Source organism: Dermacentor variabilis, chromosome 1 (assembly GCF_050947875.1).
Source record: "Dermacentor variabilis isolate Ectoservices chromosome 1, ASM5094787v1, whole genome shotgun sequence".
Taxonomy (NCBI): domain Eukaryota; kingdom Metazoa; phylum Arthropoda; class Arachnida; order Ixodida; family Ixodidae; genus Dermacentor; species Dermacentor variabilis.
In genome coordinates, this window is record NC_134568.1 from 190,817,514 (window position 1) to 190,836,151 (window position 18,638).

At 43.8% G+C, this 18,638-nt stretch overlaps 1 protein-coding gene across 3 annotated transcripts in view; it reads left to right on the forward strand.

The window, feature by feature from the left end:
• LOC142590200 (uncharacterized) overlaps positions 1–18,638 on the forward strand; it is an 83,038-nt gene that overhangs the window by 61,840 nt on the left and 2,560 nt on the right. For all 3 annotated transcript variants that reach the window (XM_075702113.1, XM_075702120.1, XM_075702128.1), the window contains 2 exons: positions 4,740–4,826; positions 8,314–8,421. In XM_075702113.1, coding sequence (XP_075558228.1) covers positions 4,740–4,826; positions 8,314–8,421 — 195 coding nt within the window. The remainder of the gene's footprint in view (positions 1–4,739; positions 4,827–8,313; positions 8,422–18,638) is intronic.

Consider the following 18,638-nt stretch of genomic DNA (forward strand, 5'->3'; position numbering starts at 1 on the left):
TTTTCAAGCGTGAACCATAGCTTAGAATGTCTGATTATGGTAGTTACCCAATTCTAACACTAACCTTTCTTTCAAGAAAATTGGGCCGAAAATTGCCTGTACATTTAATTGCCTGCACACGATACCAAAACTGCCTCGGGGGCATTCAGGTGCTTTACCACATATCACAGTGTATTGTGACGAAGCTGGCTCTAAAACTGGCCACCGTTGTGTAACACATATTACACCCTTGCCCATTTTACTTGCTACAAAAATCAGGTGCGCTTAAGACTTTGTGGGGATGCGCGACTCTCGCGCGTCCCCTGATATGTTTTTCCCGCATGGCGCGTCTCCTGTAATCCGGCTTCGCCGCGTGGCATGCGTGATGCCTACGGCGGTCGATGTGGTTGGGGCGCAGTGCGAGAGATGGCGCGAGTGTTGCGTTGCTAACGCCGCCTCACGGCAGGGTTACTTCGGGGCGCAGGGGAGGACGGGCTGGGGCTTCCCCGGCGGGTCGGCGCGCGGCGTGGACATCCCGCGCGCCGCTGACCGATGCTTCTGCGAGACCGCCTCGCGTGGCCGCCTTCGAACGCGCCACGATTCGCGTGACCATACACGCGAAGGACCAGGCGTTGGGATCCAGCATGGGGCGAACATATTCGCTCGCTTCCGGTCGCAATGAGTCAGACTTCTAGATTTGTCGCGCGCCCATCGGCATGTTTTGTGGATAGCAACTCGGCTAGCAGGCACTGATCTATGAAAGGTGCAATAAATTCCCTTGTGATTGTTTGCACTACTGTGTTGTCGTTCCTTTGTCCCAAGAGCACGGTGTGAGAGACCCCACAACTTCTACTTTGTTTAGGAGCTTTAATGTCATTTCTGCATTAGTAATCTGCTTTGGACACATTGAAAGCGCGTGTGCATTTGATTTGGAGACGTGTTAGAATGAGCGGTGTGTTGATGTTTCTTTTTCTGCATCTTGTTTAATTGGACCCACCAAATAATTGGATCAATTTTCTTGGTCCCACCAGCATTTAATTAACAGAAGTCAACTGTACGTAAGTAGCATCTATGTATAAGACACGTCTACCGTATTTTTGCATGTATAACCATTCCCAAATTTCAAAAAAGTTAAATATAAAATCGGGATGAGGGTTATATGTGAATTTCTCCATGAAGCCACACCTCAAGGCAAGGTTCTCTGCCATTCAAAGTTCTGTTATCTCCTAGGGAACCCCACGTTCTCCTCACCTCTGTGGGTTAAGCTCCCTTCTCAACTCTTTGATGGTTGACCATTCTCCTCCTCTTTGTGGGTCGCCATTTTACGCTTAGTAATTAGCGAATAGCTTACGTGGTGCCAGCAAACTCATACATCACCTGTTCCCACGGCGCTCTTTTGGTCCATGCGAAGGGCTTCGCGATACGGTGGTGAGCTGAACCCCATTGAGATTTTCAGCTTGGTCGCGTTTGCTCCATCACCGTTGCCCATATGAGGGCTGCTCCATTCGCGCTGTCATCTGCTGTCGTGTGAATGCTAGCTGCAAAGTGATCTTATTCACGTCACATATCACATGACTGATTTGACCGTGACAACCCAGCCTTGTCAGCATTGCTGAAGAATGGGGGAACAGAGCCGCTGGCTGAAGATACGACGTGGAAAAGTCATGCATCCACGAATGGAGACTGTTTTTGCAAAGATTTGAGCATTGTATACGCAGTTATTTCTGCAGATCATATGCGCGATTATATATTTTTCTTTCCAGACTGTACAGGCGATGTTCTGTAAGCACCACTTGCCAGTCGTAGTCCAAGGCTATGAACTGGGTCAAGTCGTCAGACGTAAGATAATCTGGCTGAGCCATATATGATGCTAATATGCTATGCACCGAAGTGCGGTAGATTCGTAGCAGGCATTTATGGTCAGAGCCGCAGCGCTTCCGGGACAGGACTTTGAGGATGTTAAGAGCATTGTTCGCTTTAATTTTAAGGCTATTTATGTGTGCCAAAAAGTTCAACTTTTTATCAAACAGAACACCCAGAAACTTGTGTTCTTGTTTTACTGCTAGTGTGGCTTTTTGTAGCTTAAGCATGGGATCTGGTTGTAGGCCTCTTTTTTGCAAAAAGACAACACTAATAGTTTTTTCAGTTGAAAAGCGAAAACCGTTTTCAGATGCCCACTGCGTGAGTTTGTTTAACGTAATTTGAATTTGCTGTTTGCTGGTTGCCATGTTCGATGCACGACACGCAATTTGTAGACCATCCACATATAATGAATGCATCACGGAGGATGGAATTACATTATTGACCGAGTTCATTTTCACCACAAACAATGTTGGGCTTAATATGCATCCCTGAGGCACACCGTTTTCCTGAATAAATACGAAATGTGCTTACAGAACATCGCCTGTCCAGAGCTTATATGTTGACTGTAATGAACCTCCTTTACAGCAGCGCAGAGTGCTACTAACTTTTTCTTATGTACTCAGAATTCAGTCCTCACCGCAACACATATGTTTCAACATTGTCACACAGTGCAACTCACGCTTACACTATACAAACGAACCGAACATGATTAAGCCGCTTGTCCTGCGATATGAGGAATATGTTCAGGATTATGACATTCCTTGCGAAGTCCTCCAGGTTGCCAGAAAGCCACAGTTGGTTTGACCCCATGGTACGATTTTGAACCGTTATGTGACTGGACATTGACACATTTAAAAAAGAAAGACACCCCACACGAACACATTATACAAGAATTCCACGCTCTTCAGGACAAATACCAAAATTACATTAAATTTTACACCGATGGCTCTAAAACAAAAAATCATGTGGGTGTGGGGGCTGTAACGGAACATTGGGAAATAAGTATTTGATTTCCACAACATGCCTCTGTCTACGCAGCCGAAGTCTACGCAATATGGACTGTAGTTAAAAAGAGCATCACTGACAAACACAGCAGGGTAATATACACTGATTCATTAAGCACACTGAAGGCTCTACATGCGAAATCCGACTTTGAACCACTGATAGGGGATATTTTAAACATGGTAACATGAAACAAGTATGGCCCGTCAATTAGGTTTTGCTGGGTATCGAGCCATGTTGGTATACCGGGTAATGAAGCAGCAGATAGGTGTGCATCAATGGCAGCGCACAAATACATAATAAACATGGCGCTTCCATATCAGGATAGTATCATGGCAATTAGGAAGGCCTTGATGTCAAAATGGCAACAGGAATGGGACCATTGCTTAAGCAACAAGCTACATCTTACTAAACCCGTAATTGGTGAGTGGAAGTCGTGCACTCACCAGTAACGGTTCTATGAGGTGATCCTGTGTCAACTTCGGATTGGACAACCCGCCGTGGTTGCTCAGTGGCTATGGTGTTGGGCTGCTGAGCACGAGGTCGCGGGATCGAATCCCGGCCACGGCGGCCGCATTTCGATGGGGGCGAAATGCGAAAACACCCGTGTGCTTAGATTTAGGTGCACGTTAAAGAACCCCAGGTGGTCAAAATTTGCGGAGTCCTCCACTACGGCGTGCCTCATAATCAGAAAGTGGTTTTGGCACGTAAAACCCCAAATATTATTATTATTATTATTCGGATTGGACACACACATTTAACACACAACTTTCTCCTCCGAAAAGAAAACCCGCCGACTTGCGAAAAATGCAATCAACCTCTTACAGTAATACATATCCTTATAACATGCCCACAGTTTGAAAACACAGTGACGGAAGTTTTTACACAACCTATATAATTTACATATACCTTTGCACCCTGCCCTATTACTGGCAGATGACCCGCTAGTGCCATTTACTAACCTGTTCCACTTTTTAGAGACAACTGGTTATTTACACGAACTATAATGCAATGCAGGTTTGCCTGCTCTAACCCTGCGTTTCCTTGTCTTGTGACTGGCGTAGAATGGCCTTAGTTGCCTTTGTGCCCTTAAACCCCAACTAAAAAAAAATAAATTATGGGGTTTTACGTGCCAAAACCACTTTCTGATTATGAGGCACGCCGTAGTGGAGGACTCCGGAAATTTCGACCACCTGGGGTTCTTTAATGTGCACCCAAATCTAAGTACACGGGTGTTTTCGCATTTCGCCCCCATCGAAATGCGGCCGCCGTGGCCGGGATAAAACCCCAACTAACCGACCAACCTCTTTCCAGGCTGTTGTGATTTGGGGTGCGAGTTATGCGCAGAAAAATGCACTATTCTAAGGCAGTCAGCATGATGAAGCATGATTATGCACCCTTGTACATTCACCGTAAAAATGCTGTGCTTAGTCATTTTGTGCCGCTGAATTTCTGTAAAAATTTTTGTGAGCCACCAAAAGCTGAAAAAAAAAAAACTGATCAAGACTCCTTTTAGGCACAAAAGGTCAACCTTTATTGCACTTCACTTGAAGCCATTGAAGGCCTCATCCGTCGACGCAGTCAAAAAGTTCAGCTACTTCAGCAGGCAGCATCGCTGGGTCAGCATCATCAGCTGCTGAATAACTTTTGCAAGGTGTTGTAGACACATCGCTGGCATTGCCCCTGCGGTGTAGGGTGCCTGGGAAGAAATAATGCTCATATTGGTCGTGCCAGCGTGCATTGTTTTATGAATATATAGAATGCACCGTCAAAAATTTTGTGGGAAAAAACGTTACTTATTGTCTAGAAAATACAATACATAACATATAAGTACTTGTTGCTACTTATAAAGGTGAGATACAATAACTAAAAGCATTTCTGCCTATTTGGGCTAGGTTCCTCCAAATTCGCCCCTTGAAGGGACACTGCTAGTACAGTTGATGCTGAGACCTGAACATCACCACGAGCTTCGAGGATTCCTGGTAAGTTGCACAAGCTTTCGGTGTTCTTAAAGAAGCAGTAGGTAAGAAAGTCTGATTGTACATTGGATTGAAGTGAACCAAGTCAGCAAAGATGTCAGAACACAAAATGATTTCGTGTTGTGCATCTTTAGGGTTCATGTTCATTTTGAGAGATGCTTTTTAATCAGTCATGTATCAGCTTGCTCAAGTCACAATTCCCCAGCAGCAGGTGCATATACACTACAGTGAACGATTGATTATTCAGACCGTGGTAATTCAGACATGGTTGATTGTTTGGACAGCCTGCCACTAGCCCCATAGACTTAGTGTATTAGGACGACCGAAATTTCGGACTCAGTACAGCGCATCGTATGATAATTTGAACTCTGACTGCACGACCATACGCCAATATGGCCACTGAGTGGAGCAAGATGGCAATATTTTCGTTTTGAGGTTTCTCCGGCCATGTCGCCGGTGCTCCACAAAACCAAAGCTAGTGAGGGCTAGTCAGTCTTGTAGTCGCTAATGAGAATTCAGTGCATGCATTGATTGTACTTTCATCTATTTGTAGTGACAGCATGACAATGGTCGAGATACAGGCTGCGATATTGTAACAATGCTTTCCGCTCGATTCTACGCCACTCTTATCATCCACTTAATAAAACTTATTCTTGGGCATGTTGGTGGGGTTTACTAAACAAGTGGTTTTTGGTTGCTAGATGGGACATACAAAATGAAAGACGCGCACGTACATTGGTATCTTTTGTGTGTCTCATCTAGCGCCCAAAAACCATGTTTAGATAATATCCACTGTTCGTGGCTGGTCGATCTCGTCGATAACGCGTGCAGAGCATAGCACTGTCCACTGATTAAATGTGAAAATCGTGGAAAGGAACAGCATAAAACGCATTGCTAGAAAATCGCAGCCATGGAATGTCTAGGCCAAGGACAAGAATATGTGCTTGCAGCAACACGCGTTGACAAACGTGGGTGGTATTGTTGGACAATAACTTTTGAAAGAGACTTTCATTTTCACAATATTTCGCATGACTAGCACCGGACATGTCAAAGGGTGACAGTGTTTCCTTACTGTCATAAGATTGTGTGCTTGGCACTGCGCCAAAAATGCTGTCACTGCTAGACACCGATGTGTCTTGTGCTATAAACTGAAGGTATCTCCTAAAGTGACGATCCAAGCACCTTTCACAGGCACACCTTTTCTGGCTATATGTAAAATAGTCACCGATTTTCGGGTGAATCTGGTATTTTGGATTAGATAATTTGCACCTTTTGGCAGTCCCCAATGTCCAAATTATCGATCGGCGACTATAGTGTTAGAAAGTCGCCATTGTCATTATGTTTCAGAAGTAGAGGGTGAAGGAAAAAGCCATGAGGATGACTTGAATACCTCAAGCTGTCATTGCAGCACTAAGTCAGAATATTGTGCTGTGCAGTTGTTAATACAGTATCATGAAAGCACCACTCTAGTGAGCAGTGAGAAAACATATCATGCTGTACAGAATATATATTTAGAATCGCAAGCACCCTTACACAGCATAAAAAAAAGTATGGAAATTTTATTTCAGGGCAAACTCTGCAACTATGAATTAGCGTGAAACTAAGAAAGTGTAACGTTGTCAGGTCAACAAACACACTAGCAGATTGAAATGTCAGATTCATATTGCAAAGGAGTTGAGGTATAAGACTGTAAGGGTACATATATATCAAGACATTTAGAAACCTTTGCAAAGGACATTTCACCATCTTGAAATGTAGCTTTGCATTCCGTTCAGTTGCTTTAATTACCATGTTCAAAAAATGTTGGAAGTGCCTGTTAAAGGGGCCCTGAAAACACTTTTCTAACTAATCATAGAATGACTCACTATTAAATTATGTCTCCTCACGAATCTCCTGTCACAAAATATTTTTGAATCTTTTAAGCAAAATCGAAGTTAGACGTAGTTTTCGGACCAATCAGCAGCTTTCTGCCTCCTCTCATTTCTACTATCACACTGGAAGCTACAGAGGGGGGACAGCGAGAGGGTGCAAGGAAGCAATGCCCCAATGGCCCCGTCCAAAGGTTGAACACGAGACGGCTCATGGCAGCGCCCCATGATGGCCAGATTATCTATGCTATGCTTTTCATCTCTCAGGCCATGCACAGCTGATGCAGCAATGTGCAATTGTGGTGTTTAGACCGGTAGTGCGAAGATAAAATGTTTTTTCTGTCTTTTTGAGATTGCAAACATATATTTTTCACTTAGCTCAAATGAACAATAATTGTATTACTATGTTCTTATGATCACAAAATCAGCCAATAACTGTTGTGGGTCCAGCTGCTTGTGATGACGCTGCATGACAACATTGCTGGAAGCGAGAACAAGTGATTTATCACTGCTTCTGACACGAGATCGTAAACTTCCTGCTGCATGCAATATTTGGTTCACATGTTCACAGGAGCCTCATTAACAGATCGGCAACATTTGTTTATACGCTCAAAAGATGTTTCAAAGCCCCTTTAATGCTAATGACTCATAAGCTTTATGCTTGGTGTATAAATAAGTACTGCACCTGATTGTGGAGCAAGCTTTGTTTATGGTTACCCATCGTAAGCTTGCAATATACCTTGTGTTATTGTAATTGACAGTGCAGTGGACCCCCGAAAAAATATTTAAATAAATCAAATTGACTAATAAATGGAACAAGGATGTAAGCTTTGGTTTGCCACCCATAGGCACAACACTAACAGACATCGTGTAAACAGATTGCTTTATTTAAAACTTCAGTTTAGAAACCGAAACTACCATCTGCCTCATCAACTGTCATACCAGATATGAAGCAGGAACAGCTTAACAACCATGTTAATTGATGACGCTAAGTAGCGGAAAAAAATTCTGGTCTATTTGGTAGTTGCAGGCAAGTTAAAGCAAATTAAGGATCCAAAGTTGCAACAGTGTTTTCACCATCAACACGTCACTAGGCAAGAGTAAACCATTGAAGACATTAACGCAGAGGTTGGTGGCTAAGATCATGATTCTAGTGAGGACGAAATATATATTACTGTCCCAGTCTGCATTACTATTTCAGGCCAGACGGCAAGACATGTAGGTGAAAGTCGGCAGTGCTATTCTCGATGCAAGAGCTGTGCAGAATTCTTGCATACTTTATTCAAAAGGAGCTGTGATGTTTAAAGTTCAATAACATCTTTTTCACTGCAGTAAAATTAAAATACTCAACACTTTTCAATGAAACTGTTGTACTATTTATTCCAAGCTTATTTCATAATAACACTTATTTCTTGAAGATGTATTGAAGGTGCATGATGGGACCTGTTGTGGTTGTTTTCTTGTACTCGTCCCATCAAGCTGCTTCAATATACCTTCAAAATGAACCAACTCGCCCAAGTCAAGTGGTTGCTACTTTTTTTTCTGTTTTTAAGTGGAGTCTGCTGTTGTTGCAATGTTGTAACAACTTCACTAGTTCTAACATGTTCCAATTTTTTTTTTAGTCCATGTTTGAAGAAGTGGGAGGATTTGGTGCATGGCACAGACGGTGGTGTGTGCTAGCTGAGAACAGACTGTCCTACTGGCGCTACCCTGAAGATGAAGGCAGCAAGGCAAGTGTGACATTAACTGTTCCTCCTCCTCCTGAAATTTTATAGTATTACAAGAAGGTTTCAACAGCTTGCTCTAAGGTGCATGTTATATTAACTTGAAGTTAAGCCACCCACACACTCCCCCGCCCCTAAAAGAAATGCAGCTTTAAAATGCAGAGGGTGCTTAGAATTTGATTGAGTGAGGCTTGCTTACATAAGCAGTCAGTATCCTGCTAATGGCGCAAAGTCAAACATTCCATAATTAGAGAAAGGCAAGTTATCTATTTCATTCATCCAAAGAATGTGCTAGCCATTTAGAGCAACTTTGTATATATTTTTAGGCATGTGAATATAAACAAAGCTTGTAACATACATTTTTATGCGCATTTAGGCAATGTGCACCAGACTGCACAGCTGATAGTTGTACAGTTTGGTCATAACTTAATTTTAAAGATTGGTTTGTGTACGTTCAGTTCATGCCCTAGAACTGCTGGCCACGTTGTGCTTCCTGCTTGTGATGTCGGCGTAGGAGCGGCGCCACTTTTGTCAACATCTGGCATCTTCAAAACTATGTGTGCGCAACTGTTATCTCTAAGGGTTACTGTGTACAACTTTACTCCTGGCATTAGGATTTCTAAAGCAACAATACCTTATAAAGAATGCTTTATTTGCTTTTTTGCCAAGAAAAGCTATGCAACACAAGAAGGTTTGAAATTCTTTGTAATTGAACACACTGTCCGGATTTATTTTTTATTCATTCTTTTGGACAATACCTAGAATTGCCCACGGGTCAAAGCAAAGGAATGTTACTGGCCTTCTGACAATGGTCCTGCACCTGCTTGGCAGTAGGGTAGCATCAGTTTTGTACAGAAAAAAACAATCATTCACTGAGTATAATACCAGACCATAGTAAACTTACATCTGCATAAAAAAACAAGGTTCATTTGTAAGAGTGTGCAAAAAAATTTTTTTTTCATATTATTACTGGTGTTTTCACTCATATAAGCTGTTTACTGTAAACAGCAAAAAAAGGGGGGAGGGGGATACAATAAGGCAACAACTGTGTATTGTTGTGTGAGTTTCATGATCCAGCAAAACCAGTGCAGCACTATGTGATAACGAAGCATGAGCATTGCAGAGTCGGGCAAAAACAAAACCTTTCAATTGTCCCTGTCATTGTCAAGGGTAATATTAAAAGGTAATTTTTTTCCTAAGAATTGAATAGAATTAGACAAGTAGCATTTTCATCGTCTTGTAATGTTATGCAATATTTTTATTATGAGTGGTTGAGTACTAGTGACCTCTATAATGAGGAGTGTCTACTTCATTGGGCTAGTACTTGAATACCCTTGAGGAGTCTCAAATTGTGTCCTGCATTTATAGTAAAACCTCTTCATAACGAAGTTGAAGGGGGGTCATAATTACTTCGTTATAACCATAAGTTTGTTATAACCACTATCCATTTCTATCCACAATTAGCAAGCAAGAGAGGATGTACTCACCACCAAATCTCACAGCAGCCTGCCACATGAAAAAGAAAACAGCTGCCTCACAGAAAAAAACAAGCAAAAAAAAGACAGCAAGGAATTGCTACTTTATTCACGCCAAACTACTCATCACTGATGGATCAACAGCGCACCAGCTGCAGCTGCTATTTCGAGTTCGTCCTCGACATCATTGTGAGCGCCAAAAATGCAGCGCAGCAGCTCTGCCGCATCCAGCGCTTGTGCGGGCGTCGGTACATCGGGTTCGCCAATATTAGGCTCTGAGCTGTCGTGGACACATTCGTCACTGTCGTCATTAGGCACCTGCGTCACTGCGTGCAAAATTTCCGCCTCCGTTAGTTCTTCTGTCGTTACCGCGTCAGCATCGGCACTGACGTATGTGGAGAAGGTGCCGCAGTTGGGCACAATGCCGGCGTCAAGGAGAGCGTCCCACGACGCTAGGGCTTGGTCGCCCACGGCACCCTCATTGGCGCCAGCACCGAGATCTTCGCTGTAACCACCACCACTGACGCCAAATGAGGCATGCCGGAAGTAATTGGTGATCATGCTTGCCGACACAGCCATCCAAGCAGCCTGTAGCATCTCGATCACCATGTACAAGTCGATTGTGGACTCGCGCTTCATGCTCATATTGAGCAGAATCCGGATGATCACACACTTGCGGTAGCCCAAGTTAAGGTTCATGATAACTCCTTGGTCGAGGAGTGGCACAACTGCAGTGTAGTTTTAGGGCAAGGAGCATAGCTCAGTGTTTTTGAGCACAGCGGCAGTGTGGTGGGCCGCGCAGTTGTCCAGTACAAGGCATATCTTTCAGCTCAGCTTGCCCAGCAGCTCATCCCGCTCCCGCAGCCATTGTGCAAAAATTTCTCTCATCGTCCAAGTCTTACGGTTGGATACATAACTAACTTGGAGCTTTCGTTTGCCTTTGAAACATCGTGGTGACGCACATTTGCCAACTACGAGGGCCAGCACCTTTTACGACCCATCCATGTTGGCCCAAAGCAACACAGTTACGCGAACCTTGCTCAGCTTACTGCCCTGGCAGCGTTCACCTTTGAGGGCCAAGGTTTTTTGCGGCAGCATCTAGTAGAATAGGGCTGTCTCATCCACGTTGAACAAATCCTTGGCACTGTATTTTTCTAGCAGCTGTCCAACGTCGCGGTCGACAGACTGCGCTTCCCTGCTGACAGCCCTGCCAATGATGTCTTGGCACTCCTTGAAACACTGCAGCCAGCCAACACTCGCCACAAAATCGTCATGCCCTATGGTGCATGTGAAGTCCCTCGCTTTGCGCTGCAACAGTGCCCCACTCACAGGAGTGCCGCTTGCTATTGCGTCCAAAAACCACTTGAAGACTGCCTTCTCTACAGCTTCGAAAGCGGGGGTTCGCAGCTTTTCTTTCTTTCCCCTTTTACACCATGTCGGCAGCGTGCTCAATGCTATGCCGAAATCTTCGGCCACTTTTTCTTCTTCATGCTGGACTCGACGGCTTTCAGCATAGCCGCCTTCTGCTCGATTCTTCTGCACTTCTGTTTGCCCTCGTCCATCTTCTTTCTGGCGGCGGGAACTCGCACAAATGAACCGATAGAAACACGTATATCATGGATGCACACGGAGGCAACAACAAGCAACAACAAAACCACAGTCGGCGGCGCCCCACGCACGCAGCAGAAGAGCAGGCGGGTCTACCAGTTCCACATGAAAGGGGAGGCCGGGAGACGCGAACGTCACGCACTATAAGACATTGACCTGACAGGTACCAAAATGGTCAGTAAAGGCTCATTGTGGAAAAAAAAAATTGCCGATGATTGCGTTACTTGCTAATGCAAAAATTGAGTGCAGCTCTTCAGCTGTTTCGGCTTTTCTATATACGTACTGAGGCAAATAATTCGGGCAAGACATGTATGTACAGTTACAACTTTTTATTCTTCACTTCTTCAAGAAACGCTCCACTCCCAGTTCTTGATTGTCATGAAGATAGCTTTGTGGTCAGAGAAATAGATGGATATATGCTAGACTTGCTGCACCAATGCCTGGTTCAGCGTAGCACACTTCTGGATTCTGGTGGCAACGGCGCTGGGCCTCTGCTCGGGCAGCTCATTTAGCAGCAATGGCAGACGAAGGACTTCCACTGGTTGCCTCGCTCATGGCTCAGAAAGAACTGGCTGAGAATAAACTACTTATATAGGCAGACGGATTATATTATAATATAAACCGTCTGTGAGCCTTGGGCAATCCGTCTGGTGTGGAACATTTCACACCAGCCGCCGCAAACGGAGCGTAGCTTGGCACAGCTGCCTCGCTTATCGGAAGGTTGCAGGAGGCAGCGCGTAGGCGCATAGGAACGTTGCGCGGCGAAGAGATGGCAGCGACTGACTGACGCCGCTGACGCTGCAAGCGAGTCAGCTGAAGGTGGCTTTGTGTTTCAGCTTGGGAAGCATGCACCGTGATCCGCTGATACCGAGCCGGCGCTTCGGCAACCGGAGAACACCGCGCGCTCTTGCACGGTCGCCACCACGGAGGAGAGGAGGGGGGGTAGGGGGTACACGCGGTGGCGAACAGCGGCGGCTATGCAATTCGGCTTGGGCAGCAGCACATAATCGAAGTCAGCCGCCACTGAGCCAGCGCTCTGATTGCCGCTGCACACGAGTGCCATTGGAGGAGGAGTGAAAAGAGCAAGGCTTGTGCAGTGCACGACAGACAGATGGTGCCAGGAGCACGCGCAGCTTAGCAGCGTGCTGGCCCTGGCTACAGAGGTGGTTATGGTGAGGCACGACAGGTGCCAAAGAGCTGTGCTTTAAAAAAGGTTCGTTGTACCCATTGTGAGGAAATTTTAGCTTCATTAAAATGAGGTTTTCAGTACATGGGCATCTATTGGAATTTCAAGGGGAATCACGATCACTTAGTTATATCCCGTTTCGTTATAATGAGGTTTTACTGTACCTCATTTTCTCGATTAGTAAAGCTCCGTTCTCGATAATATTGATGCCTCAGACATTCTTTGGCATTAATCTACCACTTCAGCTGGACATAATTTGCCTTTAGTGTCCCTATTTAAGCGAAGTACAAAAAACAATATGCTTCTTTTTGTCTGCAGGAGTTAATGTTGTAAGCGGTAATGGAACTACAAACTTACTCTCATTGGTAACTTGGTAAAGACATTGGATGTAAAATTTTAATAATCACAAGGCTTGATTTTGCATACAATTTCACTCAAGCAGTTTAGTATGTGCCATGGTGCATATTAATTCATATTAATTTGAAGAAACTTGTAGCCAGCTCCATTCATCTTTAACCATTTAAAAAGTTGGTATGCACCATTAGTGTGGTATTATAAACGGGTGTTTGTATGTGACATAACTTATTTCATGTAGTCATGGGCAAGGTTTGAACCATAAGGACATTTGTGTATTTCTGCAATCCTGGTGCAGAACCTCAGTTTGTGTTAAAGACATGCACAGGCATTATTTTTCAGATTTCCTATTTATGGCTCTGCATATTAGGCTTTTCAGTGTAGAGATCCTTAGGTCTACTGTTTTAATATATTCTGTGGGTTTTAATGGACAAAATAATATTTGTCTACTCTCAGTCATACTATGTAACTGTCTGGCCAGAAGGTGAAAGTCGTGTGCACAAAATCCCTGCCCGTGTAACTTTAGCATCATACTGAGCATAAGACTCAGTTCACTGTATTCAGAATATTGCATGAGTTATCTCTTCTTTCTGTCTTGTACCTTGTGCTCACAAAGTGCATTATAAACAAGGCAACAGAGTGAATAATTAGTTCTAAGTTACAGTAATGTTCGTGCTAATGCCAATGTAGCATGGGCTTTCTCCATATTTTTTAATTCCAGATTTCAATGCATGCCGATATTAAGCAGGCTGCAGGTGACCATATGCCTTTTGTGCACAAAATGCTTTCCACCAAAGCATCAGAGTAAATAATTAGTTCTAGGTTTGTAGTAATGTTCATGCTAATGCCAATTTAGCATGGGTTTTCTCCATATTTCTGAATTAATTTCAGATTTCAGTGCATGCCAATACTAAGCAGGCATTAGGTTGCAGGTGACAGTAGTACATCCCTTCTGGGTACTTGCCTTTCGCTTTCTTTTCATCAGTGTGCTTCATCATTAGGCATTAATCAAATGGACAGTCAGTGCATGCATACTATTAGTTGTGCAATGGATGTATGGGTGTTGCTATACACTCTCACAAGCTGCTTGCAGCACTGCACTATGCTGTGTGCACATGCGATCTCCTTGTATGATATGTCCTTGCTATACCAATAACAGTCCCTTTTCAGTCATTACCTGTATGTGTACTCTACATATATATTTACTTTGATGTTTCTTTCTCAACTGAAACTGTACTTAGCTTTTGAGACACTGTAATTAATTTCAGATTTCAGTGCATGCCAATACTAAGCAGGCATTAGGTTGCAGATGACAGTAGTACATCCCTTCTGGGTACTTGCCTTTCGCTTTCTTTTCATCAGTGTGCTTCATCATTAGGCACTAATCAAATGGACAGTCAGTGCATGCATACTATTAGTTGTGCAATGGATGTATGGGTGTTGCTATACACTCTCACAAGCTGCTTGCAGCACTGCACTATGCTGTGTGCACATGCAATCTCCTTGTATGATATGTCCTTACTATACCAATAACAGTCCCTTTTCAGTCATTACCTGTATGTGTACTCTACATATATATTTACTGTGATGTTTCTTTCTCAACTGAAACTTTACTTAGCTTTTGAGACACTGTAATTCAATACTCTAATTTTTTTTTTTTTTTTGCTAGGCAAGTATGTATGCACAAACAAAACAATTTTGTTTGTCTAAGGTGGAGAATGGAATAGCATTGCCTATGATTGTTATTTAGCACTGAAATAGACTCTAGTAAGGTGTGATGACAATGCTTTATGAACTTGTTCATTGCATAGCAGTTGAAACGTAATAATCAGACCACATGGTGGCCAGCGCTTACTGCGCCACTAGTGAGCGCTAAGTGATTGTTGGGGGACCAAATGTAGTCATAATGCTGCGAAAAGGCTCTCATTTTTATTGCATACCGTAATGCACCAGCTCGTTGTTCCCAGCGCCCACCAGTGATGCGAAAAGTGCCGGCAGCCATGCGCCCCGAGTATTGCGTTTCAATCATTAGGCACTGTACATGGTGCAGAAGACTGTCCTGGGGCAGTGCACTGACTTTCATACAAATGTCACAGAATGAACTTTCTGATGCTATACAGTGGAATCTTGGTGATACGAATTCGGCTGATATGAATTTTGTTGTGATACGAATTTTCAAAATTCCCTGGACAAAGTGCATTGTATATAATGTCAAAAAATTCAGATGATATGTACACATTTATCACTCTGGTGCTGGTGATATGAACATGCGAGCAGCGAGCAGCCGACGGCGGTGTGGGCAGGAGGCCAGATGGGTTGGGATTTTCATAGCGGCCGTGGATGCTTGTGAGCTCAAAAGCAATCAGTCCTCCCCGCCGATGGTATTCCTCCTCTTGGTGTGTTTACAATAGTGGCGGGCGAGGTGCTGCTCTGAATGAACAGAACATTTCACCCCCTCTACGCCTGTCCGTTCTCCCTGACCCCTCCCATCTTTTATTTCCCTCTACCTACCCTCTTGCTGTCCCTTTCGTTTCCACTGGCTGCAGCTTGAGTGCTTCTAGCTCCCTTTTTAGTTTATATATATATATATATATATATATATATATATATATGTATATAAACTGCAGCCGTGGCGGCAATCAAGCGTTCCCCCTTGTTCCTGACGTTGAATACTCTTGCTATTTCGCCTGCACACAAGGGATGTGCCGCTGCGGATTGGCCCGTTCATTCTGCGGACCGGCCAACCTGAGAGCATTGTGGCGGCTGGGGCAGCGGGCCGCTCGTGTGCCCGCGCCTGTTTCATGTGTGCGCGTCTGTTCACAAGCATCAATCCTCAAGAGCCATGTCAGCCCCCAAAATTATGATGTCGCAGAAGCAGAAGGCACTCTCTTTTAAAGAAAAACTAGAAATTTTGAAGAAAGTGGATGAGGAACCGAAGAAAAATTGCGCAGACCTCGCCAAAGAGTTAGGCCTAATGCCGTCTACTCTATGAAACCTTGTTAGTCAGTGCGACTAAATTATGCTCAATGTGCAGTGCTTTGGCATCAATAAAAAGGAGGCTAAAACTTCCCATCACCTCAAGTTAGAAGAAGCTCTTCTGATGTGGTTTAAAGAAGTGACAGCAGCTGGCGTCAGTGGTGATGGTGAAGTCCCACGTGAAAAAGCCACGGACGTAGCACTTTGGCTCGGCATAAAAGATTTTCAGGCCTCAGGAGGATGGATGCACAGGTTTAAAGCCAGGCATGGCCTTGCCTACAAAACCATCGACGGCGAAGCTAAGGTCGATGCCTCCGCTGTTGAGAATTGGATAGAAGCAACACTGCCAGCATTAATTGAGGGCCACGAAGCTCAAGACATTTTCAACATGGGCGAGGCTGGGCTTTTTTACTACATGCAGCCCAAGAAGAGTCTGTGTTTTAATAAAGGTGAAGCCTGCCAGTGTGGGCAGTAGAGCGAATAGCGCGTGACTGTGCTGTTCTCCTGCAGTGCCGATTGGAAAAGATGCAGCTGACAGTCATAGGCAAATCACAGAAGCCGCGACACTTCAAGGTGTAGCCAGGCGGTTACCTCGCATCTATAAAGCTAACAAAAAGGCATGGATGACGTCGCCATTGTTTTTGGAGTTTGCTACCTACCTGATAGGAAGATGTCTAGTCAAAACAGGAAGATTGTTTTGATTTTAGATCAATGCCCAGTACACCCAAAAGAGACAATGCTGCAGAGTGTGGAAGTTGTATTTTTGCCAGCAAATGCCACCAGTCACTTCCAACCGCTTGATGCAGGCATTATCAAGAATGTCAAGCATCATTATAAAAGCTTATTGGTGCGACGTCTCCTGGCGAAAGTTGACCGCAAGGACGCAAACCTGCAGATCAATCTTCTAGATGCCCAACGCTTTATTGCAATGGCTTGGCATCGTGTGTTGCCTACGACAATCGCCAACTGCTTCAGCAAGTCTGGCATTTTCAAATCCAGTGTGGCCACCTCCTCACAAAAGCCAGATTCGCTCCAAATTGAAAATTGGGACCTACTTGGCGTGGACTGTTCTGCTAACGACTTCGTGACCATGGCTGACGACCTCGCAACTTGCGGTCTGCGAAGCATTGCAGACATTGCAGATGATGTGGACACATCACAAGTTGAAGCCACGAGCAGTGATGATGATAACTATAACAGCTGCAATCAGCCTCTGACGGCAGCAGAAACAATGCATGCACTTGACATTCTGCGGCGCGTGGTTGCATCAGAGACTGTACGCAAAAACACGTCTGCTCAGTTCTTTTCTTTCCGAAGTTCTTCGCCGGCTGACCTGGCAGAAAAGAAGACGCAGATGGACATCCGGCACTTTCTTCCACGCAAATAAATCCCCTGTACGTGGGCCTATGGTCTAAAACTTTCTTTTTCTCATTTTTTGACGATACAAATTTTCTGGTGATATGAATATTTTCGCCGCCACTTGAGACTCGTATCACCGAGATTCCACTGTATATCAAGGGTTGTCATGATCAAAAGCGACTGAGAAACTTAAATACAAAACATGATAGAAACACAATAGTATTACAGTCAACTTCAATTAATACAGGGCACAAGACTGGCGGAACTGATAGAATTATTCAGTTGAAATAAAAGAAGAGGCAGAAAAAACTTCCAACACAGTGCTGCCCCCTGCATTTGGCATTATGTACCCAATTCTGATGCGCCTTTAAATGTAACGTGCATGCAGTTCTTTGTGAGTTCATAGTATAAAAACAGTGTGCACCCAGATTTATTGTTCACCTGGTTTTATAACAAAAAATAAAAGTAAAATCATAGGAAGTTTACTGTCATACAGTTAATGCTGCACCTTCCTTTTTCTTTTTTTGCACAAGCAAAGTTGGCAAGTATTTGTATCTATGTGTGTCAATACTTTTGTCTGCCTTTCTTACATTCTTACTTGTCACATCTCTATAGCCACCTCATTGTCAGCTTCTGGTCATGGCAGAATATGGCTTCTCTCAAAATCAATGTTTTTCATTCGGAAATGTTCACTATATCACGTCATTGAAACTTGCTTAGTAAGGATATTGGTTTCTTCTTATAGATGGGGTTGCAACTGTAAACTAATATGTTTAATGTTTCATAAAAAAAAGTTCAGTGCATGAATTTTTGTGAAGTGTTAGCTTTGTTTTCATTATCGTCTACAAAAAAAATCCGTCACTCATAGAAAATCACATCCTGGGGCTGGATTTTGTAATAACCCATTTTTTCTTCATGATTGGCTCAAATGAAGCCGTATTGCCACTATTGGCTACTGGACAGGACAGATTATATGAAAAGTGCTAGAAAAAAGAATCTTTAGAAAATAAGGCCCCAGATATGCAGTGTAATAAACCCAGCGTTCGACCCAACTAGCAATACAGAGAAGCGCAGCTCACAAATGTGCAACATGGTAATCGGGTAAGGAAACCTTAGGTTTTACATCGCTGCAAATAGCATGTGATATGGTGTGTGAAGCAGAGCTGATCCAGTTTTACGTTATCAATGACTGCATACTTCTGCAACATGTTAGCAGTCACCATTTTCTCCAATAGTATTTAGAGAGCATTGCCAAATTTTTTTAA